Source organism: Uranotaenia lowii, chromosome 3 (genome assembly GCF_029784155.1).
Source record: "Uranotaenia lowii strain MFRU-FL chromosome 3, ASM2978415v1, whole genome shotgun sequence".
Taxonomy (NCBI): domain Eukaryota; kingdom Metazoa; phylum Arthropoda; class Insecta; order Diptera; family Culicidae; genus Uranotaenia; species Uranotaenia lowii.
This window is the reverse complement of record NC_073693.1, coordinates 50792183-50812357: the sequence shown is the minus strand read 5'-3', so window position 1 is coordinate 50812357 and position 20175 is coordinate 50792183. Positions and strand designations below refer to the sequence as shown.

At 35.3% G+C, this 20175-nt stretch overlaps 1 protein-coding gene across 1 annotated transcript in view; it reads right to left on the bottom strand.

The window, feature by feature from the left end:
- Positions 1–143: 143 nt before the first annotated feature.
- Positions 144–20175, bottom strand: part of LOC129751684 (B-cell lymphoma 6 protein homolog) — a 131185-nt gene continuing 111153 nt past the window's right edge. The window contains exon 2 of the mRNA XM_055747339.1: positions 144–10713. Within this exon, the coding sequence (XP_055603314.1) occupies positions 9197–10713 (1517 nt within the window). The 3' untranslated portion in view covers positions 144–9196. The remainder of the gene's footprint in view (positions 10714–20175) is intronic.

The window sequence follows — 20175 nt, the reverse complement described above, 5'->3', positions numbered from 1 at the left end:
GGGTAAATCAACAAAAGAAACTTCAAGGAGGAAATCAAATTCAGAGAAGACAGACGACAGAGAACCAAGAGTCAGACAGGGACAGTTCGAAAGAAATTGTGACAAAATTGAATTGAAACGAAATAAAAAAAAAAAAACAACGCTCGGTTTTGCTTCATAAACTTTTCAAATGTTTTTTTTTCTATATTTCATTCTTTTTCTTGCATTATCAATAATAATCATAATAATTATTTTATAATAATAATAATCATAATAATAATAATAATAATAGTTTTTTTTGTCTTCTGGATGTTTTGCATATTTGTCCAAGATTTTTTTTCTTTCGTTTTTTTTTTGCTTCCTTCAATTATCTTAAATAGTTGTTTTTTTGTTGTTATTTTTGTTTCTCGTTATTGTATAATATCATTCAATCGAATCGAATAAGTACTGTTGTCTTGCGCCTTCAAGTTGTTTGCTTTGCCTGGACTAAGGCTTTGCGCGATCTTTTGCCTTTTTTGTTGTCTTGTTTTGTTTACATCTGTTTCATTGAGTCTCAAACTGTGCCAAAGGTTGTTTTTTTATGCTTCTGTTCACTTCTTTTTTTTCGTTATTGTTGTGACTAGTTGTCTGGTTCACCGTTGGATGCTATAAAAATATTACCTTTCAGTGTTGTCGGTTTGTTCGTTTTTTTTTTGTCTTTTTCTTTTGGGGGTTAGTGTTTTTTTCGTTTGTTTTGCTTCTGAATTTTCTCTTTAAATATATATATAGAATATAATATTGCTCACTACTGCAAAGTTTTGCTTGTTTTTATTTCTTCGTTTGAGTATTGGTTGCTTGCTAAAAGTAATAATTTTTGCTCTTCAGTTTACTGGTTTAAAACTTCACTTTTCTGCTGATCCACTCCTGCTTCAATATAATCTATACTATATTGCTTATGTACAATTGCTCTTTCTCTATTTGTCTGTGTCCGTGTGTGTTTTTTTCGTGTATTTTTTTTCAGTGTCCGTTTGTTCAAGCTTTGATCTGTTGCTTTCCGTTTCATATAAGTCGTTAAGTAAAACCGTTCCCAAAGAACGGGAGAATATATGCATCAGTACTGGCCTACGGTTAAGTTGTTTTTGACTTAGCTTCTTCTGCTTTCTTTTGGTTTCCTCCTTAGGGAAGAAGTTGTGATTGAATAAATTAATAAATAAATAAATAGTTTGTAAAACGTGTCTACTTAAGCTAGAGTAAGTGTATGTAGGTATTTGTGGGGGACAAAAAATCGAAAATCTTCTGCCAAGGAACGTACTTTTGAAGCTGTTCTTGTTTTTTTAAATTTTGGCAGAACTTCCACTCACGCACCAATTTGTTTTATAAGTTTAAATCATCCAAACTTTTTTGTTGAAACTTTTTCTTTAAAGTTTGTCAGTTTGTTTTGGTTGGATTCTTCTAAATCGAGGGGAGTATAAAATCCACTATCAGCTAGAGTTTCTAGTTCTACTTGTGTTTTTTTTTTTCATTTCACCTCTCTTAGCTTATAATGTTTCTCATAGTTTTAATTATTGTAGCTTTCCTACCCTCAAGAGCAGATTTTTGCCGTTTTGCTAAATGCTTAGTTCGGCTAAGTTTGCCTCTACATTATTATTACTTTTTGGTTTTTCTCTACTGTATGGGTCCGCTCCCTCTGGGTTTGGTTTTTGAAAACCATTCTTCTATATGTACATGTTGCTAGTGTTTCTCACTGACTGATTTAGAACCCTAACGATCCTGAGAGCAAGAGAGATGGAGATAGTTTATCTTTTTTTTATATAAACATTTTATTCAAAGGGCGGCTCAACTTTTACTTATCAACTAGGATGAGATCAATTCAAAGCCTTTTCGTTTAGTGACTGTGTGTGTGTGTATGTTCAGAGTTGCTGCTTAACGCTAGAAAAATTGCTTCTCGATGGAATTGCATGGGTTTCTTCTATAATTTGATTTAGTTTTCGTTTTCCTTAGTTAAATATACAATATGTCTTTGACTAGAACACACTCCTTTTTAATCGGTTTTAAGCCAATTTTTGTTTTTTTTACTCACCGCATCAGGGATCGGTTGAATGAAAGGGAGGTTGGAAGGCCAGCTGAAGCTTAGCGTGGAGAAGATCTTCTTTCGATGGTTTTGAAACAGTGGAATACATATGTGGCTTACTCTTGAAAATCACTTTTTGAGAAATTTTCAAAATGATGATGCGAGTTCAAATATAATTGATAACTGATTAAAAGAAAATAGTAAAAACGTATGCAGTCAAATCACTCCTTGGAAAATGTTTGGATCACTTTTTAAGCCAAACGACATACGCTTTCTTTCGATCGGCCTAAAATGTTACTTTTGTTAGCCTTATCATTTCAAATGCTCTGAAAAAAGCATAATTTAACGCAGTTTATACTTGAAAGCGTAATTTTGGTGATGAACGACGTGATTGTCGTTTCTTATGGCTATTTTGGCAATCCTGCTTTTCATAACTCGTTGAAACATGGATGGATCCATTATTGTGCCAAAAGGTATCCGCATGAATTCGATTTGGCGAACCTCCATTCCTAGATTTCAGCATTTTTTGTCCGAAAAGAGTATTTGATCCAAAAAATGTTATCTAAGTTGACAAAATATGCCACGAGATCGAATCCACATTGCATTGGCGATCCTGACATCCATCACTCGTTGATAAAAGTTTGGATCATTTTTAAAACCAAACGACATTTGCACCATTTCTATCGGTCCAGAATGTTACTTTCATTAACCTTATCGTTTCAATTGCTCTGAAAAAAAGCATACTTTGACGCGGTTTATACTTAAAAGCGTCATTTTTGTGATGAACGACGCAATTGTCATTTCTTATTGTTACTTTGGTGATTCTGCTATTCAAAACTCGTTGAAACGTGGATGGATCCATTCTTGTGCCAAAAGGTATCCGCATGAATTCGATTTGTTGAACTTCCATTCCTAGATTTCAAAAATTTTAGTCCAAAAAGAGTATTTGATCCAAAAAATGAAATATAAGTTGATATTTTGAGCAAAATATGCCACAAAATTACAAAGCAACGGGTTAAATTTACATAAAATTGGCAATCCTGACATTCATCACTCGTTGAAAATTGGATGGTGCATTCTTTGTGCCAAACGTCATTTTTAAAACCTCGAAAAAGCGGTTTTGGTAAAATGAACATTTATAAAGATCAAACAAATTCAAGGAAATCTAATATACACTTAAAAACATTAGACAGTTCAACTTGCATGAATTTTCCTTTAAAGTACTTCTTATGCATTTTTTTTTATCTTCAACTTCGCGAAGCTGCCATACGATTTCAGTTATTCCAAAACCATCTCCAAGAAGCCACCAGCTCCAGCCCGGCTGCTTCCTTTTGAGTTAACTCTACTGCTGAGAAAGTTTGGGTAATAATTAACAGGGGGACTTACCGAAGGTTATAGTGATTGGTTTGTTAGAATAATTGTGTTTATAATTTAATACAATATAATATAATGTACGAAGATACAAATGTGTCCGCTTGTGACTCGGTTGAGGTTAAAGTTTAGAGTTTAGAGTTGCCTACCGCTTAACCATGGACTAAAGCTCTCTGTTTTGTGTTCGATTTTTCGTTTGTTTTTTTTTTGGATGGATGGATAACTAATTGATCTTGCCATTTGCGTAAGATAGGATACGTTACGTTTTAAAATTAGAATTGACAAACACCTGCGGTTTTCCTCGAGGACTGATTTTAGAGTTCAAATCCTCGAAAAGCTAACCACAAGATGCAGTAGGGATCTCCCGAATCCGAAGAAACGAAATTGACTTTACAATACTTAGACCTGCTGCTACTAGATTTACAAACTCTTCAAACTCTCGCTTTCTCTCTCTTCAACTAATCACTTCATCGACTCAATCAAGGTACTGTCTTTCTCTTTGCTTATTTTGTTTTCTTCCTCTTCAATCTTTTACCTCTACACAACACTGCAAATCCACATCCATCACACTGGTTCAAACTTTTTTTTCTTGGGGTCGGTTGAACTGAAAGATGTTTTTTTTAAGAATCCATCTTCAAGCCTCCAAAACCCCGAAGAATTTCAAATCCTATTGCACGTATTTTCCCACATCCTCCACCATCAGCTCGTAATCTAGTCCGATTGCTTTAAGAGGAAAAAAGTTAAGTTTTAAAATTAAATTCGACAAAAAGATAGGAAGAAAACCTTAATCTATGTTCTAGGTTTCACAAAACAAATAAAAACCCTTTAAACCGGGTTCAAACTCGAAGATTTTCAAGAAAACCATAGCTGATTATCAATTTTCCTCGCAACTTTGACACCTGTCAGTCATCGGGTGTCTCTTTCCTTCACTAAGAAGGGTGGCTCATTATCGAAATTTCCTCGAGCGAACCGGCAAGGGTTAGACCACTCTTAGATGATTGATTGGAGGTATTAATTCTCTCCAAAATTATCAACGCAAAAAAACTAAACCGAACGAATGAGTGACAGCTATTTACAATCTGAGGGGCTTTGAGTTTTTTTCTTCTTCTATCTTTTACTTCTCTCATTCATGTCTTCCGGTTATAAAATCTAAGGCTACGAGATCTAGAATCTCTTCTTGTTTTTTGTCGCTTTTTTTTTTTTTTGCTAGAACCACCTTACGTACTACTATTTGCAGCTTTGGAACCATCATACTTGGGAGGATTACTTAATCAACATCTAAAAAAGCGCTTCATTATTTTGCAGCGTCCCCCTTATTTCTTCTTAAACAATTTTTAAGTTGTTGTTTTTTTTTTCAGTGAACTCTTTAAAAAGTCGAAGAACTTCCGGGGGATTAGTTTTTTAACTGAAATATCCTAAAATTAATTTAACTGTTTTGTTTTCCTTTCTTTACTTGGCTCAAGAAAACCTCACAAAAACGAGAGAAAACGCTCACGTGGAATACCGAAGAGTTGCTGAAATTTAGAGAACACTATTTACAGAAAGAAGGTTCGAGCTTTTTTTTCTTAGGACTTTAACTCGATTTGAAGATATTCAACTTGAGGAAAAACTTAATTCGTTTACAATTGCTTTTTTTCGTTGCTTTTGCTTATACCCTAATTCGTTGTTTCAGAAACGTTGCTTTTCGTTCAGAACTTTCGTTGCTTGATTTGAGTTCTTTATCTTAATTAAATGTTTTTTTTTGTTTTCAAAATAGTAAGACCATAATTTTCCTTTGCTTTTGCTCCAAAAAGGGAACTGTCTCATTCGTTGATTTCAAACAAATCATGGTCTTCTTTTTTCGTTGCCGTATGGTTGTTTTACTTTTTGAGTAAAAATTGTTTAAACTAAGTTGAAATGCATATCCCTAATAAATTCGATGTGTTGCCAGTTTTTTTTCTTTTAAATTCACAATCCTTCGAAAGATTTTCTTTAGAATGAACGTAAAAAAGTGACAGGGAAATAAAAGCTTGTGGAAAAATGAAAATGTTAGAATTCGACAGTTCACAGACTAGACAAAGTTGGAAAGTTTTTTTCCAAGATCAGTGACATTCAAAGATAAATTTCAGGTTAAATTTTCACATTTTTGATACAAATTGTGAAATTTTATCAAAAATCTATCTTTTCTCTTGCCACACTTGAAACAGACTAGGTGAAGACTAGATATTTTCGTTTGATTGATTAGTTTTTTAATATATTCATATCTCTAACGCTAATGTTATTATCTTTTCACTAACATGCGGTCTTTTGCCATTTTCTACCTCAATCATTCAATGCTTTTTGTTTTACCACTGTAACGTTTTTTCTTTTCCTTCAAAAACTGCTTCAAGTGACAATGCTTTTTCCCTCTTCAAAAGAAGGAACACGTGAGCCTTAGGTGCTAGTGAAAAGTTTACTGGTTTTTTTGTTTGGAATCTACTGAGGAATGTTACTAAAGATACCTGATTTTCCAAGAATTCTTTATCGAAATTACAATTAGGTTGAACATTTTCCTTCTTTTTTCTGAAAAAAACTGAAATTTTTTCAAACGACAGGTTTTCTCTAATTTGGAGTATTTTTATAAACGGGACCTTTTCTAAGGTTATCTCACATTTTTTGGAAAACTACAAGTCGGAAATTGATCGAAAAAACAATTCATCGGTTACCCAAAATAGGAGAGAAACTAAATGAGATGTGAGCAAATTAATCATCATTCGCTGAACAATATTTGAATCATTTTTCGTGCCAATCGAAATTCGCAGGTTTCATTAAAGTTTTTCAAAAAGAGAACATTCGATTTCCTCGTCCATTATTTGGTGGAATCCTCTGTAGGATTTCTTTTTACCGGGAAGATATTGAGCTCCTTCACTCTATATCAGAATATGGAAATAAAAGTTTGATCATTCGATAAAACAAGCCATCACTCGCTAAACATAGTCTGGATCATTTTTCGTACCAAAAGACATTCGCATTGGTTTTACTAAAAATTTTAAAATTAATTTAAAATTCAATGTTTGGTCATAAATTCAATCAACTCGTTTGTTGTGTTTCATGATTTCCTTGTTTTGAGTGTGTGTGATAATTTTTAAAATGCTTTCTAGGCTTGTATGGAAATATTAAAATATTTCAAAATTAAAGAGTGTGCCATCACTCGCTGAAAATTGTTTGGATCATTTTTCGTACCAAACGGCACTTGTATTGTTTTATTGAAATTTTTTAAATTAACGGAATGTTTGGACTTAAATTTGGTAGAATTGTTTGTGGTATCACATGATTTCTGAAATTTGAGTCGGTATGATCATTTTTAGAATCTCCTCTAGGATTGGAAGAAAATAAAAAACATATTTCAACATTTGAAGGGTTCGCCATCATTAGCTGGAAAGTGTCTGACATATTTTTCGTGCCAAAATGGATTATAATGTTTTGCCAATTCTTTTTTTTCACTTCGAAAATTTGCTTCGGTTTATATGAAGATCCAAAATTTACTGAATAGTGTTTCAGTTTGTATTTCTTGGTTCGATAATAGGACAGGGTATAAATTTAAAAAAAAATCTCTAATGAGACATAATTCTCTGAAATATGTTTGGATCATTTTTCGCTCCAAATGGAACTCATAACATTATTTCACGGAAAGAAGTAATAAGTAGGGGAATCCACTTAAACAGAACTCAGTCAGTCATTTTCGGTAATAAACAAAAAGAATATCTTCAGAAAATGAGCCAGTTCTTTCACGAAATCATAGGGCGGGAAAAAATTAATCGACACCCGAAAGAATAAGCTATCACCCGCTGAAAACTAGTTGGATCTTTTTAAGTGTCAAACGGTATTCGTAGGGAAAAAAAATAAGTTGCTTGGGTTTTGACAAGTAGACAACAAGAATTAAACATATAGAACGAATGATCTCGGAGAATTTAATGGGTTCTTGAAAGGTTACTGTATTACTGTACGCCAAAAGGTACCCACTGATTTTAATAATGTTAATTTGCTCCACAATTTTCTTAAACAATCTTTTTTCCCAAAACTAAAACTTTTCAACATGCCTCGGAAAACTTCTTTCACGTCACTCATTACTTTCGGGGCAAAGTGGAACCTTCCTCTACAAATGTGTCAACAAGAACGCTGCTCCAGCTCCAATCGGTTCGTACAACATAATCAGAAATGACTGGCTGTCACCGGATAGCAGGCAGCAGTAGGGTCACACCGTTTAAAAGTCACACAAGTGGCGTGACTTCGATCAGGGTTTGGGTTTCGGTCCCGAACATGGAACTGCTGCTATCAGCAAGGTTCTCCACCGCCAGTTTCCTTTTGAGAATAAAAAAATGGTGGGCGGATGGCTGAAAAACAGTTTTCCAGCAATCATTTTTCCAAACGAGGCACCGAAATAAAAAAAGAAACATGGGAGCAGACCCCACGGTATGTATTTATTGCTTCATTTTATTTGTGTGTGAATGAAGGGTGACTTTTGCCCCGATAACGACGAGAACCCCCGAGATATCGGTTTTGGCTGAAGGGTGGGGACCCAAATTATGAGTTTGACAGTTGTTTTACTTCTTTCTTGTCCCCAGTAGTTTTGTTGTTGCTTTTTTTCAGACAAGGAGTGAGATAACCTTTTTGAAAGTTGTCGCCGTTAAAAAAAAAGGAACAGGCAGGGTCGATTCTCGGGGTGTGATAAGCGCGTTTCCTGTTTCCTGCTTTCCATTTGGAGGTGACGTGGGTTTTACATTGCTTCATACTTTTCTACAGAACGTAATTAAAACTACTTGTTTTCCTTGGTTTTCAACAAACGGAACATAACCTTAAAACTAGGAAATTGGTTTTTTGGTTTTTTTTTCTGGTACTTTGGAATTTGATTTCTTTTTTTTTTTCGATACATTTCCGTTTTTTTTCGCTTTTTTTTTGTTGTTGTTTTGTCACTGACTGTAACTTCTAAGGAGGAATTCTAATTGAGGTTAATACATAGTTTTTTTTTTTAAATATGTATGCGTGTGGTTTAAGGTGAGTGAGTGAGTGAATGATTGAGTGTGACTTTTTTGTTTGAGTCTATAAGAAAGGTAGGCATATGGTGTGAGTAGTTAGATATAATTGATCTCTGGGAACGTCTTGATGGTTGAGGGTCGGTGGAAGTGAGGCGGAAAAAACAGGAAGCGGAAGCCATCCACCGGCCTCAACGACGAAGTTTTGGACGTTCCCTTCCGTTCGAAAATCGGGTTCACGGGCTCACTAATTGCATCGATAAAAATCGCACTAAATGATGTTCTAATTGAAATGGGGAATTGCTCTTTTGTTTGCTTGCGTAATGCTTTGACTTAGTTTTGACCTTTGGGTAAAATTGTATAATTGCAGTTTTTCGTGTAAATACTTGCCTTTGCAATAATTTTTTTAAAGAGTGTATAGTTCTAGGTTTAATGCTGGGCCCATTTTAAAGGGCTTTAGGGTTCGGCTAGAATAGTTTTTTAAGGAGAAGTAGGAATCAAGTAACGCTTTGAAAAATGAGGAAAGGACTCTAGGTGGCGTTTCCTTTAAGTGGAAAACGGAATGCTACTTACAGCTGTTTCCTATTAGGGGTTATCGAGGGTAGCCCTCAACTGACCTCAGAAATGCTTTAAAGATAAATCTCGAAAACTACTACCTTGAAGCAATTGCACAGCTGGGAATCGTTGAAAAGGGTGAAGCCGGTCTCTGTACAGGGGCGTCAACCAAGGTTTAGTTTAAAATAATTCGATAAGCCTTGGCGGCGGCCAATTGGTGGTGTTGGTGATTGGCCGCGTCCACCATCGGTTACCCGCTGAAGTTGACATTGATGTGGACGGCCGTCGTCGGATGGCCGCTACTCGAGGTCGTCAGGATGGCCGTCGCTCCGTTCACCGTGCCTAAAACAGCCGCCGTTGGATGGTTAGCCGCCGTCGTCAAGATTGCCGCCGCCGGAGAACCGCCGCTAGTCACCAACCCGTTTAGACTTCCGGCCACATTTTTCATCACCAAAATATTTCCGGTTCCAGCACCACTTGCCGCAGCAGCCGCCGCCAGGGTCGCGAAGTTTTGATTTAGTGCTTCATCGGAGGCCTCCTTCTTCACCATGACCATCCGATCTCCAAACTTTTCCCCCATTAGCGGCCCCGGATTCGACAGTTCATCATCGTCCATTCCGTCCATTGACCCTCGCATACCCATCACCGGACTCATACAGGAATCATCCTTGAAGCAGGCCGACTCCAGATGCTTGTTGAGGTACGATTTCAGTGCGAACGTCTTGTGACACCGCTGGCACTGGTAGTTCTTGTCCACCGAATGGGTCTGCATGTGCGCCCTCAGGTTAGATCGATCGGCGAAGGCCTTTCCACAATGGGCACATCCATAAGGTTTCTCCCCAGTGTGGGACCTCAGATGACCCTGCAACAGCCAAGGCCTCGAAAACAGCTTCCCGCAAACTCCGCAGCTGTGCGACAACTTGTGCGTCAACAGGTGCATAGCTAAGGCCGGCATTGATACGTAAGCCTTCCCACAGGTGTGACACTTCTTCGCCGACTGCGAGTCCAAACTCCGATGCGTCTGCTTATGCCTCGAAAGATTACTCGAGGTAGCGTACTGCTTCCCACACTCGGTACAGGTATACTTGGCCTTGGTCTCCAGGACCGTCTTCGGATCCGCGATCTTCTTCTTCGACCGTCCATCGCTAACGAAAAATGCCTCATAGGTATAAGCCACCGTTTTGCAGGACTTCGAGTCCTCCAGGGTGTTTGTGCTGTTCAAGTTCTCGTTCTGTTCTGGAGATCCCAAGGAACTCGGGACCATCTGAGGACCTCGCTGGTCATCCTGAACCATCAACTGATGGTGATGATGAAGCTGCTGTTGCTGCAACAACTGATGCGGTGCCGGCGGAGGAAGAAACGCCGTCGAAGCACTAAGATCCAAGATGGCGTGAGCCGCGTGAAGGTCTTCTTCGGCCGGTATCCGAATTTCATAGTTCCGGGGCCTGTCGTCCAGCGAATAGGGTCGGTAGATGTCCTTCTTCTTGGGTGGCAACGATAAAGCCGTTCCGGAACTGCTGGTGAAGAGAAGTCGCTGTTTTGCGGCGGCAGCTGCTGCCACCGACGTTGGACTACTACTGCTGCCATCTAGGGAGGAAGGACTGTGCCGATGGTTATCTTCGCTGTGCGGTGATCTTGGAGGTGACGTCGGCGTTGGCGGAAGGGCGTAGTGAGTCGTCGGATTTGTTGGCGTCGTTTGCTGATAGGCATCGTGTTCCAGCTTCGGAAGATAGGCGGTGAAGTGGTGCGAGATGTCCCGGGTGTAGCCTGGAAGAGAGGAAATTCAAATTTTGTAAGATATCCTAGATTTTATTCTTATACCTACATTTAGGAGTTTTTTTTTAATTAAAAAAAAGATATTTCTAGTTCTAGACATAAGGTTTAGTATTTAATTCGAAATCTAAAAATTTTGATTCCATTCATTGATTCCTTTCATCCTGTAAGTCTTTAAAATCGTTTCTTTCTTTAAATCATTTTTTGCCCATTTTACCCATCCAAATCTTGAGGTCCACTCTGAAAAATCTTACAAAAACTTCAGGCAGCAAAATCACCGACAATTAGCCACGGCTCGATGATCTGCAATGCTTAACGACCGTTTCGCGTCCAGAGATGGAGAAAAACAACTACGAAAACACCCATTTTCCGGGATCCATCTTTTCCCGTTTTTTTTTTCATAAATAATTTTGACAAAGCATCGAACGGACAATTATCATTCAACTGGCAGAGCGGCAACTTCTTGCAGTTCCCCGGGAAAATAAAATCAGAAGGAAAACAGTTTCATTTGCAGATGGATTTTAATTTCCACATCCCCCTTCCTTGGACCCTCCCCCTGCCCCTTCTCCAGGAACGGGCTGCAAATCAAAATTTGTCGCTGCAGGAAAATTATCATATTTTTTGTGTGCTTTCGTCCGATTGCAGCTGCCATCATCTGGTGGATTGATGTTGTTTTTCCATTTCCAAGTCATCGAATTCTCGGTGGAGGCACACAAAAACGAGTAAGAAATCTGCAATTTATGCTGCAGTTTTTCGGCCAAGCTCCCTCTTCAGACCCTCGGCTCTTTGAATGGTGCTCCAGAAGATTGGTTTAATGGACGGGAAAAAATAACAGCTTCCATTTTTAATCCTTTATTCGCAGCAAGTGTTGCAGGTTCTGATTTTTGTCAGCCTCAGATGGAAACAAGACGAGCAACTAAGAAAGGACGTCGTTACAGGACCAGGCATTGAACTAATTGGGAAGAACTTTACCAGGACTGTAAAATGGTAACAATTTCGAAAAACTTCCAAAGGTTATAATTTCAAACATGAGATGAATGTTCATGTTTAGTTTAGTTAAGCTATGTAAAAAATCCTGAACATTTTAATTTACAGTTAAAATCTGAAGAGAGGTGAATTTTCAACATTGAAAAAAAAAATCTACCAAGACAGAGTATATTAAATTTAAACGATATTCTGTATCCGTTTTTGATTTTTAAAAAGAAATTAGTTGGATAAATATTTCTGAAGTAAGAAGGAAGTTTTTTTTTGTTTAATTAGTTTTAAAATGCCAGAAATTTCAAAAATGTTTTTTCGCTTCAACAAAAACATTAAATGGCCAGAAAAAGCCTTTACCATGGATCATGAACTTTCGGAGAGAAGCAGAGAATTTGATGACAGAAGAAATTACGAATCTTACATAAATATGCGCAGAAGCACTATAGATCTACATAGATGAATCACTCTGAAGATAAAAAGTTATACAATTTTATACAATTTTAAATGCTGTTTGCCAGAGAAAACCTTATTCGTGATGATTTCTTTATTCAATGTAAATTTTGACAATTTTGACAATTTTGACAATTTTGACAATTTTGACAATTTTGACAATTTTGACAATTTTGACAATTTTGACAATTTTGACAATTTTGACAATTTTGACAATTTTGACAATTTTGACAATTTTGACAATTTTGACAATTTTGACAATTTTGACAATTTTGACAATTTTGACAATTTTGACAATTTTGACAATTTTGACAATTTTGACAATTTTGACAATTTTGACAATTTTGACAATTTTGACAATTTTGACAATTTTGACAATTTTGACAATTTTGACAATTTTGACAATTTTGACAATTTTGACAATTTTGACAATTTTGACAATTTTGACAATTTTGACAATTTTGACAATTTTGACAATTTTGACAATTTTGACAATTTTGACAATTTTGACAATTTTGACAATTTTGACAATTTTGACAATTTTGACAATTTTGACAATTTGACAATTTTGACAAATTTGACAATTTTGACAATTTTGACCAATTTGACAAATTTGACAATTTTGACAATTTTGCCAATTTTCACAATTTTGATAATTTTGACAATTTTGACAATTTTGACAATTTTGACAATTTTGACAATTTTGACAATTTTGACAATTTTGACAATTTTGACAATTTTGACAATTTGACAATTTGACAATTTTGACAATTTTTTCAATTTTGACAATTTTGACAATTTTGACAATTTTTACTATTTTGACTATTTTGACTATTTTGACTATTTTGACAATTTTGACAATTTTGACAATTTTGACAATTTTGACAATTTTGACAATTTTGACAATTTTGACAATTTTGACAATTTTGACAATTTTGACAATTTTGACAATTTTGACAATTTTGACAATTTTGACAATTTTGACAATTTTGACAATTTTGACAATTTTGACAATTTTGACAATTTTGACAAGTTTGACAATTTTGACAATTTTGACAATTTTGACAATTTTGACAATTTTGACAATTTTGACAATTTTGACAATTTTGACAATTTTGACAATTTTGACAATTTTGACAATTTTGACAATTTTGACAATTTGACAATTTTGACAATTTTGAAAATTTTGACAGTATTGACAATTTTGACAATTTTGACAATTTAAAAAGCATTTTATTGGAATTTTACTTTTTTTGAAAGCTTAATCAAAAGGCCATAGGAAGCGGAATAGGAAGTCATTAAGATTTGTTTTGTGTTATGGAACTGTAAAGCATTTATAAGAACGTGAATTTTTAGCAGCAAGAAACGTGCTTTTTATCTTTGATTGGGCTGAATAAGCTTTTCTGTACCTATTTTAAGGGACTTTTGGTTGCTTTGGATTTTATAAAATAAAAATTATATTCACAAAATTGAGCAAGGTCAACATATTTGTGAACTTTTTATAAAATCGCAAATTTAAAACAAGATTCTGTGAATCTTTTCAAAAATTTAGCTCTTCGAGTTTTGGAACTAATAATGATTCATTACTTTGGAGATTGTAAAAAATCGCTTCATTGGTCCTAAAAATTCGTGGGAACTATTCAACGTTTAAATTTGTTCAACAATTTATCACAAAAGTCGGATATAACTGAAATGATAAACAAGTTGGGTTTATATTGAGTTTCAAGATTTTGGGAAGCATCGTCCGCATTTTGTTATATATCTCACACCACCTTTTTCCGATAACGTTAACTTTTTGGAAGGATGATAACCATTGGAGCATTTGAAATGAGCGTTGATACACAGTCAACTCTCTGGAAGCCAAGCTTTTTTTGCGCAAATAAATTAAGACCATCTTACGAATTGATACTTTCGTTTTACAAATAACTTCATAGATGATTTTAGACATTTTTTTAGACAATTTTTTAATAAAGTGCATAGCCACAGGGGCTTAAAAACTATTTCTGTACTTCTTCGGTTTTGTTATTTCACAAAGCAGCAAATTTTCCGTGAATTTTAAAAACACATTACGACTGACCTACAGCTTAATTTATTTAAATTTTGTAAAAATAAATACAAAACAAATTAAACTTTGACTCAAACAACTTAAACAATTCAATTTTTTTCAATTTCCAACCTCGCCTATTTGCGAGGTTTTGGTTGCGGTTTTTTTTCCTTACTTAGGATCAATTTTTTTTTTTTGAAAAAAGCAATCCAAAATGCTAATTCTGTTTTACGAATGAAATCATTTTTTAAATATTTTTTTAAATCGTAAAAAAACATGGACCAATAATTTCTAATGCTACCTAATTTTTTATTTAAATAGTTCTATTCCAGTTTTCTCATGTTTTAAAGATTTTTCAGCGGTACTTTTAGAAAACTGCTTGTGAAACAATTTTAAGTTATATGAATTGTTATCTCAGCATAATTTGAAACTTTTCACGCAAACAGTTAGTCCAACAAAAAAAAAATGGGTTTGGTTTAATGCCGATTTAAGTCAACTCCGCGGGGTAGAATTTTGAAGGTCGATGGAAAATGTCATCAGGTTTAAGAAGAGCAGCTCTAGAATTTTTTTATAAAACATGCAGAATGTGCAATCAAGATGTTTCCGGTTTCAATGTTAAATAACTGTTTCGCAGGCATTCGCCATACTATCGGCCAGAATTTCGGGTTTTATTGTGGTTATTTTAGATCGCATACTAGCTTGAAGCTCGTCAATAGTTTTAGTGTGCTGGCGTAAATTTTTATTTTGAAATATGTTCACAATAAGCAAAAAAGTAAACCGTAAAATTCTGAGAACGAGTAAGATAGTTAAAATAATTATTTTCAAGACATTAATTTCAACGGTAAGCACGCACAGCTTTCACAACTAAACAGTCGTATTTGATGAAAAGTAGGTACTAGAATTCCAGCGCGTTCTTTTGGTCTGTATCGACTTATAGCTTAAATGGCATCAAATGACGTTTCGAAATGGCGTTTTAAGGTCAAAATCGCCTGAAAAATGGCGGAGATATTCGACTTTCAAATCGAGTTGACATTAGCAAGTTTGAATCAAAGTTGAAACATAATGTTTGAAATTGGTTACTTTTTTCAATACTAGTGAAAAAATATAAACTTAAATTATAGCAATTTCAAAAACATAATTTTTCAGAAAAAAGAGATTTTTTAATTTATAAATTTTTCTGCATATCTTCTCTGAAAGAATGTAACAGAAATACCATCAGTCCATTTAAAATATTTTCAATTTTTTTTTAAATAATTTTAAGTTATTAAAATGTTTAGAAAAATAATTATAAAAAATTAAATGAAAAAAAAACAATATTTTTTTGGCCCGCAGGCCAATCTCATTTATTGAATTTTCCTGTCGGCTGAAAATGTTGGCCACCTACAAACTAAGATCAAGTGTCAAAACTCAATTGATACTAGAAAATCAATATTTTCTTTTTAAAGTCAACCTTTCAATTTTTCTCAACTCCTTTTTATCCTATTTTATTTATCTCCATAAGCTACTATTTATTTTAGTTTTCATACAGATAAATATGTATAAGTAATTTACAATCTCTTTGCCTCTCCGATTCAAACATTAAAAAGTGGGGGCAGCTTAATAAGTTGAGATTCAAATTAGGGAAAATATACATCAAAACTGTTCGAACCAAAAACTAGATAAGGTCATAAATCCGGACCTTTCCCGGAAGTTATTTAAAGTCCTATCCATTTCCATCGGCAGTCCCCATTCGGTCTAACGGAAGAAAACAGGTGCAAGTCAGCCAGTGCTCGTTTGAGTTCCTCTTTTGCTTTCCTCTAGCAAAGTAGAACCAAAAAAAAAAATAAGTAGGAAGAAAAATATGAATCAAACAAGCTGAGCAACAGAAAAAAAACACCGTTGAGGAAACTTTTACTGCAACATCAATTTACAGCAATTTATGACGGGGGCATTATAATCCGATGTGGCTTAGCCTTAGAGTATAGGAGCAGGAGACTAGAGAGAAGAGACAAGAAACAACTCATGCCCCGAGACTGATAGAAAACCGTTTGCCTTTCCTGTTCCTTCCTTCCTTCTTTGGGTTTTGGGGTGTGACTTGTGACCGTCACCGGGAAAATTTCGGCAACACACGTGCCTTTTTCGGAGGAAGTACGGGGAAGAAAATGGAAAATTTATGGCGGCGGACGGACGACCGGCTCAAATTTGCATAATTTCGGGGGCTTTTTCTCGATGTTCCTTAAAGTAAAAGTAAGGAAGCCGTGGGCCCAGGATTTGGCCCAATTTCGGTTCCTAAGCCGGTCCTAAATTTGTGCCCTCTCGACCGACAATGACTGTCTTATTAGGAGTCTAAATGAGGAAAAGCTTCTCTCGTTTCTGGTCTCTTAACACGGGAGGAAATTCCTGCCTCGGGTTTGGGGGAAAACCAGCCGAAGCCGATAATTTCTCCATTATTAATGGCTCAAATGGAGTTGCTTTATGCAGCCCTGCTTTGCTCCATCCAATATTAAAACGTATTTATGAAATATTATTCTTGTGGGTGTTTCTCCTTCCTGTTGTAGTCCGGGGTACAAACGAGACCGGGAGCCGGAAATCCACCGGACCGGAATTCATTCATTTTCACAAACACTGCAGCACCAGCAGCCGGTTTCGGACTGCGGATTTTGTCGGATTCCCCCTGACTCTTTTCCGATCGTTCACACAAGTGGTCGTCTGTCTTTCATAGTACTTCCTGTCCCTCGTTTCTACCCTCAAACTACAGGAAGAAGAAGTCAGTCCATCCCTCGTTTGGTGGGGAGTATATTGGAGAGCTGTCAACACTTGGTTCCTTTCTTCGCTTCCGGCCTCCCCAAAAAGTAAAGGAAAAAAAGTGTGGCTCCCGGATTTTTATGACCCCGGACGGTCTCTTCTCTTACTCCTCCTTTTCTTTCGCTAGCCAGAGCCATGCTAAGGATGACTTGACACAGGATGGACAGGTCGAGTTCTGCCGATGGTGTCGGAATATTCTGACGGCAGCGCTCGATATCGATTTTGCCAACGACGACGACGACGACGATGAGAAAGCAAAGCACGTGCTTTCGTTTTATTTATATAACACGAATAACACAATGTTGCTCGATTGACTCCGGGGCAGGTTCTGCCCATTCCAGCCTCTTCCCTTCCTGGTGTCTGTCAGTCAGTCAGTCAGTTTTTATTGGTTTCTGGAGATGTTTTTTCAGGGAAAAAAACGGGGAGGAATCCTGGGGAAGGATAGGTGGAAACGTCAATCTGACAGCAGGTACAAGGCATTTTTCATAAATCGAAGAAAAATGAGAATTTCCGAACCGTGGAGTAATGCGGCAGTCGGGTTTGAATTCGTGAGTGATCCATTTTTTTTTTCAATCATTCGTTGAAAATGTATGGAATTTTAGAAAAATTAATCATGTTACAAATTTTACATACGAGGTATTTTTAAAACCTGAGTAGCCAAAACGTGGGAATTTTATTTGTTTTCAAATCTTCGAGCTTGCCTTACTTACGCATTTTCCCATGAGATATTTTTTTACAATTTTTTCGACAAATTATCTCAATTTTATCAGCAATAGATGTTCAAAACTGTTATGAAACCTTTTAAAATTCGAGACAGTTGCTAGATTTCCTCTTGATCATGTTGGAAATTTGTTGTTCAGATGCTGGATTTGTTGGTCGTGGATCTGAATCACACTTTGGAGTTCCCTTAAAGCGGCATCGACCGGCAACAGTGAAGCCATTTTTCCCACGAAGAACCGGCTCGATCGCGTGAATTCAACCAAAGTTCGTCCGGACATACACTGGAAAATTCTTTATCGGGTATTTTTAGTCGCAAATGATAATTTCTCAAAAAATCTTTTTCAAAAGTTTGTTTATTCAGTTTATATCACCGTTTCTGTGACTGTTATGAAAAATGCGATTTTTTTTTAGCACGGATTTTCGCTTAAAATGCGGTGCTAGTCTTTTTTAATGGAAACAAATTGGAAATGACAATAAATGACCATTGGAATGGAACTGCCACAATATGTCTATAGAGTGAAGAGGCTTGTAGAGAATAAGATGAAAGAAAAAATAAATGAGTTTGCTATGAGGATTTGTTCCAGTGCATTGAATAGAAATAATGGAAACATTTCTTGGTGGGTTCGATTTGAATTCAGAGAAGAGCGATTCGGAAGTTACACACACATACACTGGTTCTGGTCGGATTCTGATCGGATCGGAAAAGAAAAAGTGAGAGCATCAGAATGAGAGAGTAGAACTTGATTGAACAGCAACCAAACGTTGCGTTGCGCATATAAGATCAGTTTTACGAGCGACGTTTTAGGATGAAGCTGTTGGACATCACTCGCAGTTCGAGTTGCGACGGGAAAATCTGGGTGAAAAATACCACAAGGCTGAATGGATAAAAGTTGAAATTCCTTGTCCGACGCCATCTTGAAATCCAATATGGTGGCTACCACTTAACTACAAAATGCTGTAAATAACTGAAAATCGCTTGAACTTCCTGCAGTATTATAAGAAAAGTACATGAAAAATTTTAAAAAAAAATTAACAAAAAATGTCAAAAACCTAAAAAAAAACTGAAAAATATATATGAGAGAGTGAAGAATCATGAGCCACTTTATCTATGCTCTATAACTTCTTTATTATAAAAGATAAAATGAAAAAAAATTGAATAGTTTTCTAAATTTTGAACAAATCATTAGAAATGTTTTGTGAATTTTCAATAAATTATTTTCCCGTATTCTGCTTGTTTGAAAAAAAAAGCAACATTTTTTTGGATATTGAAAAATGGTGGGAAATCGTGGGCCACCAAATCAAAATTGACTAAATAACGAGTAAAGCTTATGAGTTGACCCACAACTGAATTTTCATAATTCATTTCTTTATTTTAAGGCAATTTCAGATGACGATATAAAAAGAGGATTGTGTTTGATCGAATAATTCCTTGAACTTGGCTTTCGAAAGTTTCGGCAATATTCCTTATCAAGGATGGACAAAATATTTTTCATAACTCTTCACTAGGCACTAGAAAACTTTACAGATAGGTAAATCGTATTTTGAGTTCTGAATGTGTATAAAAACATGAAAATATACGTGGCCCAAGATATCCTTAAAAATGTGGCCCACGATTCCTCGCAAGTTATGATTTTCAAATTGGTTTCGTTTGTGTGACTTATTAAAGTTTCATCAAAAATTCCTTTTCCACGTTAAAAAAAAACATGACAAAACTAAGATCATAAGAGTAACACACATCTGAGATAATCAGAGTGACCCACGTTACCCCACTCTCCCCTACAAAAATATTACCAAAATGTTATAAAAATAAAACAAAATAATGACATAAATATGACAAAAATGTGGCAAAACTATCAAAAATCTATGACCAAAATTATACAAGCAAATGTCAAAAATCTGAAAGAAGTATTACAAAAAAAAATGACAACGGAAATGTGACAAATGACAGAAATTTAACGACCAAGTTGAAAATTAGGCCAAAAATAAGACTCCAAAATTATAAAAAATATTTGAAGGAAAATTGACAAAAACTACTAAGGTAAGAAAAATGTGATGAAACACACGACAAAATTTGCAAAAACCTAGCAGGTCTAAAGTGAGGACAAATATTTGAAAAAAAATTTACAAATATGACATAAAAATAATGAAAATTGTACAATAAAATTACAAAAGTATGATAAAACCACAAAAAAAAACTATGACAAAATTGGTAAAAATATGGCAAAGGTTGACATAAAAATGAAAAATCTATGACAAATGTGCAAGAATATGACATAGTTCTGACAAAATAATGACAAAATGTTGACAACATTATGAAGAATTGAATAAAAATATAACCAAATTTTGACAAAAATATGTCAAAAAAATGAAAAATACGACAGTAAAATGACTAATATTTAACAAAAATATAACAAAAATTCAGGAAAAAAAATATTTAACAAAAATTTGACAAATGTGATAACAATATGACCAAAAATGAC